Source organism: Tachypleus tridentatus, chromosome 7 (assembly GCF_004210375.1).
Source record: "Tachypleus tridentatus isolate NWPU-2018 chromosome 7, ASM421037v1, whole genome shotgun sequence".
Lineage (NCBI taxonomy): Eukaryota > Metazoa > Arthropoda > Merostomata > Xiphosura > Limulidae > Tachypleus > Tachypleus tridentatus.
The window spans coordinates 163,826,019-163,841,899 of NC_134831.1; the positions used below are offsets into that span (position 1 = coordinate 163,826,019).

Below are 15,881 nucleotides of genomic sequence, written 5' to 3' on the forward strand. Positions count from 1 at the left end.
CACTATTAAATTACTATATTTGGGTTAATAGTGCATAACACTCAACAAGTTGATTTTTAACACTTACCTAATTAGAGCACTCTTAAACTATTTGCCTATTTTTCTGTTCATTTTCGTTGCCCTCAAGTGATTCAGCTCACACCGCTAAAATCGTAGTTTTGATACTCATGGTTGGTACAGTATAGATAGTTCATTGTGTAGCTTTACGCTTAACAACAAACAAGAAAGTATTTTCTTAAATAAAAGGAATACACTTAAAACACACATACAATAATGGACTGATTGTCACTCATATAATGCACCCACAGTTTAAAGAGCGGTAAATATTTTGTAGGATCACACGGATTCAAACCGGTCTTACAAAACTCTATCACAGAGCTAAACCGGACACCAACGGAAAGAAAGTTTGAGAAGTACAGTGTTAAAAACAAAACAAACAACAACACATTAATGAAACAAGTGTTAATAAATATGGTTATCAGAACAATTCACGTTCCAACACGGAGATTGTACTAGGTTTTAACTTAATCTACATTGTTTGCTTTTAATTTTGCGCAAAGATACATGAGGATTATTTGCGCTAGCCATCCCTAATTTAGCAGTGTAAGACTGGAGAGAGGGCAGCTAGTTATCACCCCCCCTCGCCAACTTCTAAGCTACTTGTTTACCAACGAATAGTGGGATGTGACCGTCACATTATAACGCTTCCACGGCTGAAAGGGCGAGCATGTTTGGTGCGACGGGGAATTTGAACCCACGACCCTTGGATTACGAGTCGAGTGCCTTAACCACCTGGCTATGACGGGCCGTATTTTTCGCAATAAACATTTTCGACTTGTTTGTACTAAACTTAGCTATAAATCTTCTTTTAATAAATTTGTCTTTCTTGTTCAAGTGCGTTTATTTATGTGTTTGTTTTAGAGGAAAGCCACAATTGGATATCTGCTGTGTTCACTGTGGGGATTCAAACCTGGGATGTCAGCTTCATAAACCCGTAAATTCATCGCTGACCGACGCGAGGTATATATGCGCTAGCTTTCCGTAATTTTTAACTGATATACTAGAAGAATAGTAAAAACAGTCAACAGTATTTTTCCCATCTACTAACCCTAACCTAATTTTGCTAGTACTTTAAATTTTCTTAATTAATCACTGTTATTATTATTACTGTTCCTATAAATCAATTAAAATGCTTGTCGTTACACCACGACTTAAGCCTACCTTTTCTACTTAATCTGCAATGAAAAAATGAAAGTAAAGTTAATAAAGCTTCAGTTGCCAGATTCATTCCAGCGAGCTAATGTTTAGGAATTTAATAAAGGAAACTGTGGGTTATCTTACGGGTTGAAGCCCAAATCTTTTTCACCGAATTACGGTTTCTGGGGCGAGAGTAGTTGACCAATAACATTATATTGTGTTCTGAAATTAGCTAATAAGTTAAGCCTATCTCAAAGCAATGGTCGCTTAATCAGGAGCTGACTAGATTATATTAAAGAATTCGGAGTTGTGTTCAATTTAGGCTTCATCAAGCAGAAATTCACAACACTGAAAAAGGCCTAATATTTAAATCTTGTAGCATTACCAACGAACTTTAGCCTTAGAGAATTTAGCTTCTAATGAACCTTTTTCGACATAACTTTGAAGGTCTTATTGTTTTCGTACATTTTTTTTCGTACTTAAATGGCAGTGAAATCAGTAAAAACCTAAATGTTGGTCTCATAACCTCACAGCAAGTTTTTGTATTTAGTAGAGCATTTAACTTTGAATGACGCGTTTGGGCCACAATATGTGTAGAAGCGTTTACTGTTTTTTTGGTTTTTTGTACGATTAAATATTAGTAGAGAATTGAGGAAACAAAGAATTTTATCTGAGACAAGATATTTCAATAACAACAAAATACTCATAATACACCCATCAAAGTATTAAAGATTGTTTTTAAAGAAAAGCCAACTAGGCTATTTATCAACTGTGTTCACAACAAGGAATCGAACGCTGGATTTTAGAGTTGTAAGTTCGTAAAGTTACCTGAAATTCTTCCACTATAACAATAACAAGAAACAAAATCTGTATTTAATAGACTTCCTGATCTTCAATGCTTCATTCTTACATTGAAATGAATTATGAAGCTCAACTCGCAGTCTGCAGGTAGCGGGTTAAAATCCCGTCACCGATCATGCTCGTCGCTCTTTCAGCTAAGGACGCGTTATAATGTTGCAACCAATCCCATTATTTGTCAGTAAAGAGTAGTCCAAGAGTTGGCGGTGTGTAGTGTTGACTATGACTGCTAAAGTAATGACGGCTAACACAGACAGACTTGGAGTTGCTTTGCGCGAAATTCAACAAATCAAACAAATAAACAGTTATTACAAAATCGTTTATTGTTTCAGCATACTGATTGGCTAGTCATTGGCCAGATGGGAATACTTACTTTTAACTTACGTATAGCTGACTGCAACTCGTCCACGAATCCGTGTTGGACAGCTATTTCAATTTTGGCTGTCTCGAGATCTGTCAGCAATTTACTGTGAGGCTGCAAAGGAACGAAACGTTAAAGACAATTGTGAAACGGTCGTAAACATTAGTTTCCATTCCACGTATATTTTAGTCAGGGTCAAATATCTAAATCCTACAAAGATGCCCGTCTTTCCACTATCCGTTTATCTATTTATTCAATCTGTTTATCATTGGAACGTACCCAAAACAGAGATATGTAAAAACAGCAAGGAGAAACTTAATATTAAATCTAGTCGTTTCTGTCGCTCAATAAGCTTGTATTCCATATTCAAGCATTTATTACAAAGTTTCGAAAACAGTAAAGTTGAATTTACTGCTTTCCAGTGTTGTTGTTTTTACTTTCGAGATATCTGATTGACAGTCTGTGACAAATTTTGGCAAATAAACTGGGAACAAATCGGCTGTTGATTGTTACTATACGCAGACACGTAGTAAGATGAAACTTACCAGTGCATATCGTGGAGAGTTCTGATAGAGAGTTCCAACACGTGTCCAGTTGAAGTGCTGTAACAGAGCCACTCTTGCAGGGTTGAAGGCAGCTTCGCTCGGAACTACTCGGAAGAAGTTCGGGTAGTTTTCCACCGTATACATTGGATGGGTGTCTGCATACGTTAACTTATTGAAAAAAGAAGTAAAATACAGTACTATACGATGCGTGGATAAGACCTCGGTTAGAAAAGCTTTAATGCAAAACATACGTCGTTTGTAGCTGATCTCGTCAAACTCTGAAATGTGTCTTTATACAAAAGTGATAAACTGTAATGATTTAAATATATAAAACAGGAATAAGCTAATCATTATGATAAATGCATTACAAACCATTTAGTTAACGGCACGTTTTGTTTCAGAACAAAGCCAAACTGTGTCCACCGCGAGGACTCGAATCCCCAAATTTTAGATTTATAAACCCATAGACTTACTGCTGTCCCTTTAATTCGATTTAAATGTTTAAGTTCGTTCGCTTGTAACTAAATACAGAACTACACAATGGGCTATCTGTGCTCGGCTCATTATGAGTATCGAAATCTGGTTTCTAGCGTTGTAAGTCCGAAGACATGCCGCTATGCCACTGAGGGAGGGGGTAAAGTGTGTGTGTGTTCTTTCAGCAAAGCCACATCTCGCTATCTGGTGAGTCCACCGAGGGAAATCGAACCCTTGATTTTAGCGTTGTAAATCCGTAGACCTGTACCAGCGGGAGGCGAGAATTAGACCTAAGACAAATTATCTGTTGGGACTACAAACACTTACTAAATATCCTATCAAACATGATTTTCTCTTTAATCCTCTGTTTTGATACTAGGTACATATTCAAATCTTGAGTTTGATTGGTTGGAAGATATTACAGACCACATGTTTGGTTGATGTTTGGAAGACCTCATAGACCTTATATTTGGTTGGTTGGTATATGTTACAAGATCTTACGTTTGGTTGTTTGGGAGACATTACAGATCCTATGTTTGATTTTTTGGAATATATTACAAAGCACATATTTGACTGATTGTTTGGAAGACGTTACAAACCTTATGTTTGGTTTATAGGTAAATGTTACAAAGAATCCAGGACAATGTCTTACCTCCATGATTACTAGCTCTGACTCTAAAACAAACTAACTTTTGGTGTTCCGTTCCTATTCATAAATACAGATTTTTGCAAAATTTTGCGTTACTTTGATAAAGCATAAGATGTAAACTTTATGGAGAATCAATTATAACTATAAAACAAGAATGCAGTAATCAAATAAAGTCAGCCACCAAAATGTCTCAATTTTTTATAAATACTGAAGAATTTTTGAACGATATTTCAGTTGTGGACAACTGCTCCAAGTTTTTCTTTATGTGAATTAATTCGTCATATTTTTTTGTGTTTAGACAAAATAGTTTTTTCCGTATGTCTTTAGTGTTTCACAATCATTTTTTGAAAATTTTTAGTGTATTTTATTCGAGTGAAAAACGCGTCTCACAACTGTTTTATTGAAATAGAACCATTTCTTTCTAATAAGACACCAATGTTACGAAACAAAGTGTTAACTTTTTTGCAAGAATGTGTGATTTCTCATCTTGAAAAATACAATCTATGATTACCAAATTACACACCTAATTATATTCTAACTTTGAAACAAACAAACTTTCAAGATGTCTTCAAAAGAATAATAAAAATAAATAAAAAGATAGACTGTCCGTATACCGTTACGTTAAGTAGTCAATCTTTGGTTCATAGGTGGATGTTACAAACCATCTCTTTAAATATCTTATCTGAATACATCCTATTAACCTCTCGAGAAATACAATTTACAACACAAGGTTGAACACTTACAATTAGAATTTTCAATTTGAAAAAAATATATATTTTAAAGATGCGTTCTCCCAACTAGTCTCTCCCAAAATTTGAGCCACTGACCTGAGTAAAGAGAGCAAGCCGCAGAGACCTTAGCTACATTATTTAGCTCTGAATAACGCGAGTAAACTGAATAGTGAATATAATGACTCTGACTGTCACTTATCACGAAACTACTACGGAAAGAGTAGAGTGTTCTGCAACACGCGTCTCGAGCCCTGGACCTTTCAATTGGCATCTCGAGAAGAGAGGATTGATCTGAACACAGTTCTCATTTTTACAATCTCTTTTTTTTTACAGACAGATTTGTGTTGCAGTAAAATAAAACCGGTAAACGTTCTATCTTTGAATATTTGAAAAATGTTTTATTCACCTTATTTTTATGTTAATTTCTTATCGACCGCGCACTCAAAAATGTACAATGTGTTAGTTGTTGTTTGAAGTTAAGCACGAAGCTACATAATAGACTATTTGTAATATGCCCATCACGGGTATCGAAACCTGATTTCTAGATGTGTAGGTCAGAAGACATACTACTATAACAATGTGTTAGTAAAGGCAATTAACGTTATCTGGTGGAAGTTCTAACAGATGGCGCTGTCATTAACTCCTCATTTATTTCTCTACACGTTAAAATACAATAAAATCACATAACTTAATTTATTGACTGTTTGTCCGATTATATAATGTTTATTTTTAAATCCATAATGAAAAGAAAATTGAACATTTAAAACTCAGTTTCCTGCAAGTAAAAAATAACTTCCAACGGCATAACCCCTCAGTACCAACATTTTTAAATATTTTAATTTCCGTAAAGAAATTTGATCTTTGACCGTAATACCACGCCTTCGCTAGGGGTATCTGACGACAACAGCTGTGTTATTATTGAACGTTGCATCGTTACCTATGAATCTATTTGTTTGTTGTTAAACCCAAAGCTGCATAGTTGGTTATCTGTGTTATACTCTCCCTCCGAAGGTTTCGAAATCCGACATTAATGCGAACCCTCCCCCAGATTTAACAGTAAGCCATCAGGCGTTTCGTTACAGATGTGTTTGCAGTAAAATAAAGGCTAAAAAAGAAGTTTGTATTCATTAAGAAGAACGAAGTGTTTTTTGTTTTTTTCTTAGGCCATTCAAGTTTTTCTAGATGGCAGAAATAAATAAAGTTGATACACGTAATATTAGAGAATTACTGTCGTAATGATTAGGTTGAAAACGAGGATTAATAGGCCTAGCCTACTGCTTCTGAGGTTTAGCAGTAAATCAACTGATTAGAGATTGTCAGACTAGCATTACAGGACCATAAGAAACGGAGTCGGTAAAGCTGGTCAGAAGCTGTTCAGCAGCAGCAGTCCGATTTGCCTTTTTTTTTAAGGCAGGATAAAGGAAATTCTTACGGATTTTTCTAAAGTGAAAATACAACATACTAGCACCTTAAATTACACTAGAAACGAACAGAATACGCAAAATGCAATGAAACGTGGTGTGGCACCTTGAATTGCAACATAAACATATAGAACAGGCAAAATGCAATAATGCGTGGCCTGGCATCTTGAATTAAACTTTGACAAAAAAAATTAAATCATATACTTAATATACAGTGTTCTAACTCAAATTAACAATGGATTCTTTGAATATGGGATCGGCATAGCCAGATGGTTAGGGCGCTCGACTCGTAATCAGAGGGTCGCGGGTTTGAATCACTGTCACATCAAACATGCTCGTCCTTTCTGTCGTGGGGGCGTTAAAATTTTACGGTCAATCCCACTATTCATTGGTAAAAGAGTAGCCCAAAAGTTGGCGGTGGGTGGTGATGACTAGCTGCCATCCCTCTAGTCTTACACTGCTAAATTAGGGACGGCTAGCGCAGATAGCTCTCGTGTAGGTTTGCGCGAAAATAAAAAACAAACACATCAAAAGAAAAGAACAAAGAAAGACTGTTTACAAAATATAGAAGTTATCAACGCAAACATTCTCTCAACCGTGATAATAGTTCTATCAACATCAGCTGTAACTGGCAAGGTTTATTCACCGTTCATACACTGAACCAAACTTGGCCTCTTCCCATATCCTGTCATTTGCTAACATCATTTCCGTCAAATTCAATTCCTGTGTCTTTGTGACAGTATCTTTTATTGTTTAGTACAGATCATACATGAAGAAAACAGACCAGTTTCTACCAAAACATGTAGTATTTTTCACCCCCTAAATAAAACTCTTCTTTCTGATTATAAATCTTTGTTAGCCTACCTAATATTATAGCATAATGTCCTTCTTTGCTTAAGTGCATTCATTGTTTATTTGTAAAGTTCCCCCAGTGAAACAGATGTAGGTTTAGGAACTTATAATTCAGAAAACTGTGTTTCGATTCCCCGCGATGTTGATTTGCTCTAAAACAAACGAACGTATTTTCCCTTTCAACTTTCATAACAGGACATTTTCTTTCTTTAGTGTTTAAAGCCCAAAATCGGACGTTTTGGAAAATTTTCTTAATTCTGCAAAACTGATGATTGGATCTAAAAAGTATGTGAGCTAGGATTTTTGTGGAGTTATTCTCTGTTTTATTTTAATAAAAGTTTTAATGTTTGTTTGTTTGTTTTAATTTCGCACAAAGCTACTAGAGAACTATCTGTGCTAGCCGTCCCTAATTTAGCAGTGTAAGCTACTCTTTTACCAACGAATAGTGGGATTGAGCGTCACATTATAACGCCCCCACGGCTGAAAGGGCGAGCATGTTTGGCGCGACGGGGATGTGAACCCGCGACCCTCAGATTACGAGTCCCACGCCTTAACGCGCTTGGCCATGCCGGGACCGAAAATGAAGGGTGTAAGAAAATACACGTACTCGCCGGCAGGGAATCGAACCCCGGTCTCTCGCGAGAGAGGCGGGGATACTCACCACTATACTACCGAGGACCAAAAAAGTTTTAATACCCATACCAGCCGTCTTGAGATGCATTTTTACTTCAAGTGTTTCTTGTCATCACGAAACCTGATAGTTTTATCACTTCTAAGTTACGAAAGGCGAGTGCAAATAGCTTTTGAGTAGATACAGCAGAACTAACTAACAACTCTTGTTGGATTAAATAATGCATTCGATATTCACTGTTATAGCCAAGCCAGAGTCCCAGAACGTGGAGCAAGTTCTCACAAGGGATGAACAAGAACAATTTAAAACTGGGATTCTCAGGCCAGCTACGCCACGTCCGATCATACGTCTATTACAGTCCGCTCTGATTCCACGTGTTTTGTTTGAACCATGTATTTTAGAGTGAAGGTTTTAATATAAAAGTACAGACACTTTGTTGGTTCTTGTAAAGTTCACCCAACCTTGGGAAGCCTCGCGCTTCTGAAGCTCTAATTCTGTGGAGGGAAAGGCATTTATTAATCAATCCAACGTTCGGTACTTTGCGTGTGTGTGTGTTTGTCTTTCAACTGATAAATTATTGTTTTTGGCGGGTGCAAGAATTGTTATTTAAACGGACTTGTTTGCTTGTTGAATTTTGTGTAAAGGTTCACGCGTGATATATTCACTAGCCTTCCCTAATTTGTACGTGACAGACGGAAAGAACAGCTGCTAATCAAAGACCTCCTCACAGCCAACTCTCTGACAACGTTTTTACCAAAGAATGATGACAATCAACGTCTCATTACAAAACACCCCAGAGCCGGAAAAATGAGCATGTTCGATGAAAGTATTCACACTCGCGATCGGAAAATTGGGAGTCGTGTACCCTAGCTGGCAAGACGTGAAAAACAAAACAAACCATTGAAATTAATCATTAAAATAAATGGAACAAAAATTTATATTAAACAAATGTTTGAATCTTTTTAGTTTTTAATCAAACATTTTTATTTGTTATTTATATAAGAATATTCTACAAAATATTAGTTGAATTCCTTTCAAACATAATTTATAATGAATTAAACAATAAATTAAAAATGAATCAATTTATTCTTAATAAAAACTGTATCTTTTTTTTTTTTTTTAGTTTAAAAGCGTTTTCACAACGAGCGCAGGTAACTGATTTAAAAGTCTGCTGGCTAAGGCACGTGACCTTTATTCTTGAGTTCAATTAGTTATAGAGGGCAGTGTTACGAAACTTGGAATTTCAGACGACAGCATCTCGCCAACTGTTCTAAATTTCGCTAATTTATCAAAGTACTGTAGTCAAAGCTGTGTTACGAATGTATCAGCAAACCTAAAACTCATTACCTTTTATTCTTATCTTTAAATGGACCTTTATAAAATACAGAGGTGTCTAATTTACAAGGCATTTTATTATTTTATGTCGTGTAACGGTCTTTGTTTATCGATTCACAAACGATTAATATGATTCAAATTGTATACAATATTTTATAATTGAACATTTTGTATAAGCTAAAAAATAAATCATACTCGTGACTTTATTTCTTTTTAAAGCTTTTACCTATAGCATGGATTCGAACTCCCGCATTTTAGCATTGCAATTGTGTCGACATACCGCTCTTCTTCGTGGGGACTTGAAACTTATATAATGATTTGTGTGTAGAGCATGTCCAATGGAGCCCAACCATTGTCGCTATGATATAAGCTTTATAATAAATAATACTGTAAAAAACCAACATTATAATCAATCATATTGTAAAAAGTTAACTTTATAACCAGTAATGTTGTAAAAACGTAACTTGTAGAGCTCACGTGTAGAGAAAATAATAATGAAAGTCTGATTATAAATTAAAGAGTTAAATAATTGACACAAGTCTAGTTAGGCTTACGCTAACAGAACTGTGCCTGGTAAAAATACTAGCACATTAACACTTAATAGCAGTCTAGCTAGGCCTAGGCTAACGAAACTGTGTCTTTTGAAGACTGGAGAATGAAAAACTGGAAATGAAAGCAGGAATGAAATAGATCCTTAATCAATTTATGGAAATATGTCGTAAAGAAGGTTCAGAAAAGAGATTCATCTAAAAACATAAACGAAAACTAACGTGAATATGAAACGACTAATTTTAAAGGAATAGCGAAATTTACTCTTATAATGCGGTCAGTGTGAATCTGAATATCCACAGCCCGCGTCTAATTTCTGTATAAACTATGTTTTACACTTTAAGGTGATGAGTATGCTACAAAAATTACAATAAATTTGCAGCAGACACTTTCCACACTTTGAAAAGAATAAAGAAATAGACTGACACTTCTATAACGTACCCATTACGAATCCGAAGGTCCATGGTTTACGTCTCGTTTTTGAAAACCACGTTCCACATTTCGACTTTTAAAAAAATAAAGGAAATTCTGTCATTCCTAAAAAGCACCCACCTACTGTGAATCTAAGAATCTATGGTTCACGTCCAGTTTTCCTAAAAACTGCTCTTCACAATTTGGGGCATATAAATGCTTCAAGAATAACGATAAAAACCCATTGATTAGTCACGAAAAGGAAGCTCAAGATTTGAAGGCGGGGGCTATAAATTAACTGTCCTTCCTTTTTTATCCCAGTGACATACAAGTAGTCCTTTTGTAACCTTGCCCTAAAAAACATTCAATTGCACAATAAATACATCGTGTCCTATTTTTGAACCCGATTATTAATACACGTGAAACATCAGCACCTTATATACTAATACGATGGCATTTGGAATTTAAAGAATAAATATATTTCATGGGGTACAAAATAAAATCTCCAAACAAAATTTGGTCGTTCAATCAGTTACGTGACTACTTAATATCACCAAAACAGACATGGTTTATTTCCAACAGACAATATGAAAAACTCCCAAAAGAACTTATGGCTACGACTATCTTTTACCCAAAACTGTTAGAGGTTTGAAAGAAACCATTGCGTTTGCCTGAACTTATGTCATATCTGGGTAAAGTAGAATTATGTTTGTTAGAAGTGAGAGGTTTGAAAGTTTTAATTTTGTTTCCCAGCCCGGCCAGGACACTGTTTTCACCCATTGTGTATGTGAGTATTGTACACAACTCAAAAAGATTTCACTTAATTTTGATCAAATTTAGTACAGATGTTAAGTGTACCTCAAAGACCAGTTGATTATATTTTACTGAATTTGGCTTAAAAATCAAAGTCTCGGTGAAGATAAATCATTATCGTTGTTATGGAAGCAAACTGGGATACTGGAAAACTTTCAAAACCTTAGAACAATTTGGCATAGAAAAAGATCTAGGCTAGACCCACATATTTTTGACTTGTTTGGTTTATAGTTTAGATTGGTTGACAAAAGTTAAATAACTGTAGAATTCGGGCTGCACTTTCTGCACGTCTTTCTAGTTATATATTATTTATTTTCTTTGCTATGATGACAAACATAGATTTCATGCATTTCAAACAACAGAAAATCATTTATTTAAAAAATATAGAAGTCTTTCCATAAATGTAATAGTTTAAGTAGTTCATCACAATATATTTTTAATGTTTATCACATTCAATACCATTAGGCTTGAACATGCAGTGTTAAATAACATACTAAACCCACTTGATATAGTCTTAAGATTTTTTTCCATTTATCACATTCAATACCATTAGGCTTGAACATGCAGTGTTAAATAACATACTAAACCCACTTGATATAGTCTTAAGATTTGTTTCCATTTATCACATTCAATACCATTAGGCTTGAACATGCAGTGTTAAATAACATACTAAACCCACTTGATATAGTCTTAAAATCTTTTCCATTTCTCACATTCAATACCATTAGGTTTGTTTAAGCATACGATATTAAATGACGCACTACACCTACATTATCTAGTTTTGGGTTTCCTTACATCTATTATATTTAATACCATTAGGCTTAAATATATTATGTTAAATAAAACAGCATGCCTACTTGATCTATTTTTTAACCATTGTTAAATTGTCATTGTTATTCTTTTACCTGAACTAATTGAAAAAACTCAGCTGCTTTAGCAATCGGATCGGTGACAGCGGTACAGACAGCTCCGAATAGAACAATCACTTTGTGAGACTTTCTTGAGAGCATATCCAAAAAGTTTTTCATTCCTACTGCCGGATCACACTGAAAAAAACCAACAACAACAAACAAACAGATAATAAGTTAACATTAAAATGTAAATCGACATTAGGCTATTAACAGAAAGTTTACAAAGTTTCAACCTCTAAAAAAATGTTGCATCAGCTGATTAGATCGAATTCTTTGAATGTTGCATCAGGAGATACATACTATTCCCTCAAATTCTATCCATTTAGTTATTAATATAAATCCAGGAATTAAATTGGGTTTGAAGTTTCCAAAATAATTCAATTTATCAGCGTTCCGAATTATCTAATTGCAAGAAAAAGTGTTTTTCTTCAGTTCTTACATGACGACGCTATAAAGTGAAATCCAAAATGAAGTTCCATCTCTTTCAAACTTTCAATGTAACCAGTGGTACCATGGTGATGCTACAAAGTGGATCCCAATATGAAGTTCCATCTCTTTCAAACTTTCATTGTAACCAGTGGTACCATGGTGATGCTACAAAGTGGATCCCAAAACGGAGTTCCATCTCTTTCAAACTTTCAATGTAACCAGTGGTACCATGGTGATGCTACAAAGTGGATCCCAAAATGAAGTTCCATCTCTTTCAAACTTTCAATGTAACCAGTGGTACCATGGTGATGCTACAAAGTGGATCCCAAAACGGAGTTCCATCTCCTTCAAAATCCCAGTATAACCAGTTTTACCATGCTACTGCCTCAGAAAGAATCCCAAAAGACAGTTTGCATCGCTTTCAAAGTCCCGATATAACCAGTTGTTCGAAACTGCTGTTACAGAATGGATCACAAATGGAAGTCACATTTTTTTGAAAATGCAAATATAACTACTGTTAATATAATGTAAAGGTTTTTTTTGCTTTTCAATAACTCTCTCAATTTGTCCTTTAAGGTTTGCAATGAGAGTTTGTTGTGTTTTTAATAATATTTCAACTTTATCCCTGGCAGGGCGTGATCCGGGCATTAGCATGCTGAATCTAAAGATGTAGGACTAGGTTTCTTTGCTACAAAATCGTTCTCTACACTTTAGAGCCGTTCAAGCTTCAAAAAGCTAGTGGTTAGAGGAGACCAAGAACTGGCTGTGGGTGTTGCTGATTTGATGTCTTCTCTTTGTGTAACTTTGCGCTAACATCAGAAACAAGCAGCGGATCTGATGTAAAGGATGGTGTTACGAGAGTCTTCCTAAAGAAAACAGGCGAAAGATTTTCGCAACGTTGACTTTCATGTTGTGTCTCTACAACAGGAATCTCCGTCCATTCCAGTCTACTACTCATAAAAACTCTTCATAAATTACCTAAGAAATAATGCAGCAGGTTCATTCCTTGTTCATGACAAATCACAACCAGGTAGACCTTTCATTCAATACCACAAAATGTATTAGCCTCAAATGATATTTTGACGTACTTCTGATATCCATGATTGGCAAGTTACAGAAACTCAAGCGGGGGCCTGGCATGGCCTAGCGCGTTAAGGCGTGCGCTTTGTAATCTGAGGGTCGAGGGTTCGCGCCCGAGTCGTGCCAAACATGCTCGCCCTCCCAGCCGTGGGGGTGTTATAATGTTACGGTCAATCCCACTATTCGTTGATAAAAAAGTAGCCCCAGAGTTGGCGGTGGGTTGTGATGACTAGCTGCCTTCCCTCTAGTCTTACACTGCTAAATTAGGGACGGCTAGCACAGATAGCCCTCAAGTAGCTTTGTGCGAAATTCCAAAAACCAAACCAACTCTAGCGGGACAAATTTCTAGTGCAGCGTGATACATTATTATAAATATTAGACCTGTTCGTCCTGTTGCTTCTTCATTATTCGACATTTATCATCGTGACATTACATATTCCCATATGACAGGTAACACTGTATTCCAGAAGGAGTTTGATATTTCTGTTTTGTTTGTTTGTTTGGAATTTCGCGCAAAACTACATGAGGGCTATCTGCGCTAGTCATCCCTAATTTAGCAGTGAAAGGCTAGAGGGAAGGCAGTTAGTCATCACCGCCAACTCTTGGGCTACTTTTTACCAATGAATAGTGGGATTTATCACACATTATAACGTTCCCATTCGCCATCAGCAGTGATTTGTCAGCAGATATAAAACCTAATTTTGGAAGGGTTGCTCGAGAATCAAAGCGGGCCCTTCTACCTTTCAACGATTCAACATTATGGTCTGCAACAGCTGCTCCACCATGCCGGTTGTTGAACTGTTCCTGCAGCTTAGATAGCTTCAAATTCGCGTTTGAAAGGACAGTGTCACAAAGCATGCACAGGGGTTTCTGCAGATCCTCAGTTGTTCCGATGCAAATGAAACCAAACTTCACATAATCATCATTCCATTTCCTTTTCTTTGACATAATGAAGTTTTTTGCACGAGCACAGAATCAACAATGCACTGACTACCATAGCATCACACATGGGTTTATATACACTGCGAAATTTTCTAGAATATTCTCGAATATACGTCACATGACGTCATCGACTAATTCTGGATACTTCTGGAAGTTTCTCGAGTCACAATCACGTGAATACATAACATAAATAAATAATAGATACTTTAAGATGGCGTTCATAAACGTAACCTAATTAGTTGTGCCGAGTATTTAGGTCACGTTTACGTTTCGTGTGTTGTTTGTTTACATTTGTACATTAAGATTTCAGTCTGCGCTGGTGACGGTAAAAACGACAGTTTATTGTAACAAGATAAAAAGCTACGTCTGTAACAAGAAAAATAAGAAATAAAAATCGAACGTAATTTTTAAATATATAGGACAGTACCCTTAATATAAATAAAAAAAAAGAAATGTTATCTCGCACCCCCAAGGGGTGTGAGCACCCCTGGTTGGAAACCACTGCCTTAGACTTATCACTGAGCCACTGGGAAATGTTTTAAATCACATAGCTTGCTTTTTTGTGGGGGAAGGTAGAATTGTTTGATTCAAATAATAGCAAACAACTACTTAATAGCTACTTGCATCAACGGCACACAATGTCTTGAGCCTACACTCTGACACGTTGACCCTTAAGTCACGCTTTTTGTTTGTGATACATGGTGGATTCTTTCTTTCGCACGGAAGTCTCAAACATTAATTGCAAAATCAGTGGACGTCCTGTTGTCGCAGCATTTATCAGATTCATGTTTTCCTCAGAAGTAACAATGTACCACTATTAACCCTTTTTTCTTCCATCAATTGTTGGTAACACATATTTTGTCTCAGTGAAATGACATCATGTGAGTGATAGACTCGGTAAAACTGGGGTGTGTATTACATACAATACCAGTCCTGTATGTCAGAATTTCATACACCTCGTGTGTTCTTCTGCTGAGTAGTAAATCGCTAAGTGTGATTTTTGTGTTTGAACCTGCGTAAAAATATTATGTGTAGAGGATTTGTTGTACAAAATTATACACTAAGTGGGTACATGCATCCATTAGCTAAGTGAAAACCACTAGGTAAGTGTGTGTGTATATATATATATTCTCTTTGTGACTCAGAAAAAAAGCTAATTTCAATGCTTATTTCATAGATGAAAAGACAAAGGAAAAAATAATACACTTAAATGTGTGTTCCATTCTCAAGACGGCTGGTATGGGAATTAGAAGTTTAATGAAAATAAGGTACAGAACAACTGTTAAATAACTTTAAAAATTAATTAAAGTTCTCATACCCATACTAGCTGTAATGAAAATACATTTTTACTTAAAGTGGGTTTCTCGTCATCACGAATTAAATGTGTGTTGTTTGATTAAATCAAAAACAAAGATGATGTATATATCATTTACCTTAGAACAAAATACAAGAAAAACGAGGTTGCCAGTGTTATACGATTCGCTATATGAAACATGTAGTCTACCTGAATAAAGCAGTTAGTTGAAATGTGTGTGTTGTTGCCCAACTAGAGTGAAAATCCACTAGTTGGCGTATATCTTATTTAGCTCAGGAAAACAATAACAACTGAAGGATATGTTTGTTTGTTTGTTGTTGTTTGAAAGTTAAGCACAAAATTACAGAACTTGGCTATCCGTGCTGTACTCACCACGA

At 35.8% G+C, this 15,881-nt stretch overlaps 1 protein-coding gene across 4 annotated transcripts in view; it reads right to left on the bottom strand.

Moving 5' to 3' along the window:
* Positions 1 to 15,881, bottom strand: part of LOC143257081 (gamma-aminobutyric acid type B receptor subunit 2-like) — a 135,807-nt gene that overhangs the window by 51,172 nt on the left and 68,754 nt on the right. For all 4 annotated transcript variants that reach the window (XM_076515271.1, XM_076515272.1, XM_076515270.1 and 1 more), the window contains 3 exons: positions 11,733 to 11,873; positions 2,962 to 3,129; positions 2,429 to 2,530 (listed from right to left, as the gene is read on the bottom strand). In XM_076515271.1, coding sequence (XP_076371386.1) covers positions 2,429 to 2,530; positions 2,962 to 3,129; positions 11,733 to 11,873 — 411 coding nt within the window. The remainder of the gene's footprint in view (positions 1 to 2,428; positions 2,531 to 2,961; positions 3,130 to 11,732; positions 11,874 to 15,881) is intronic.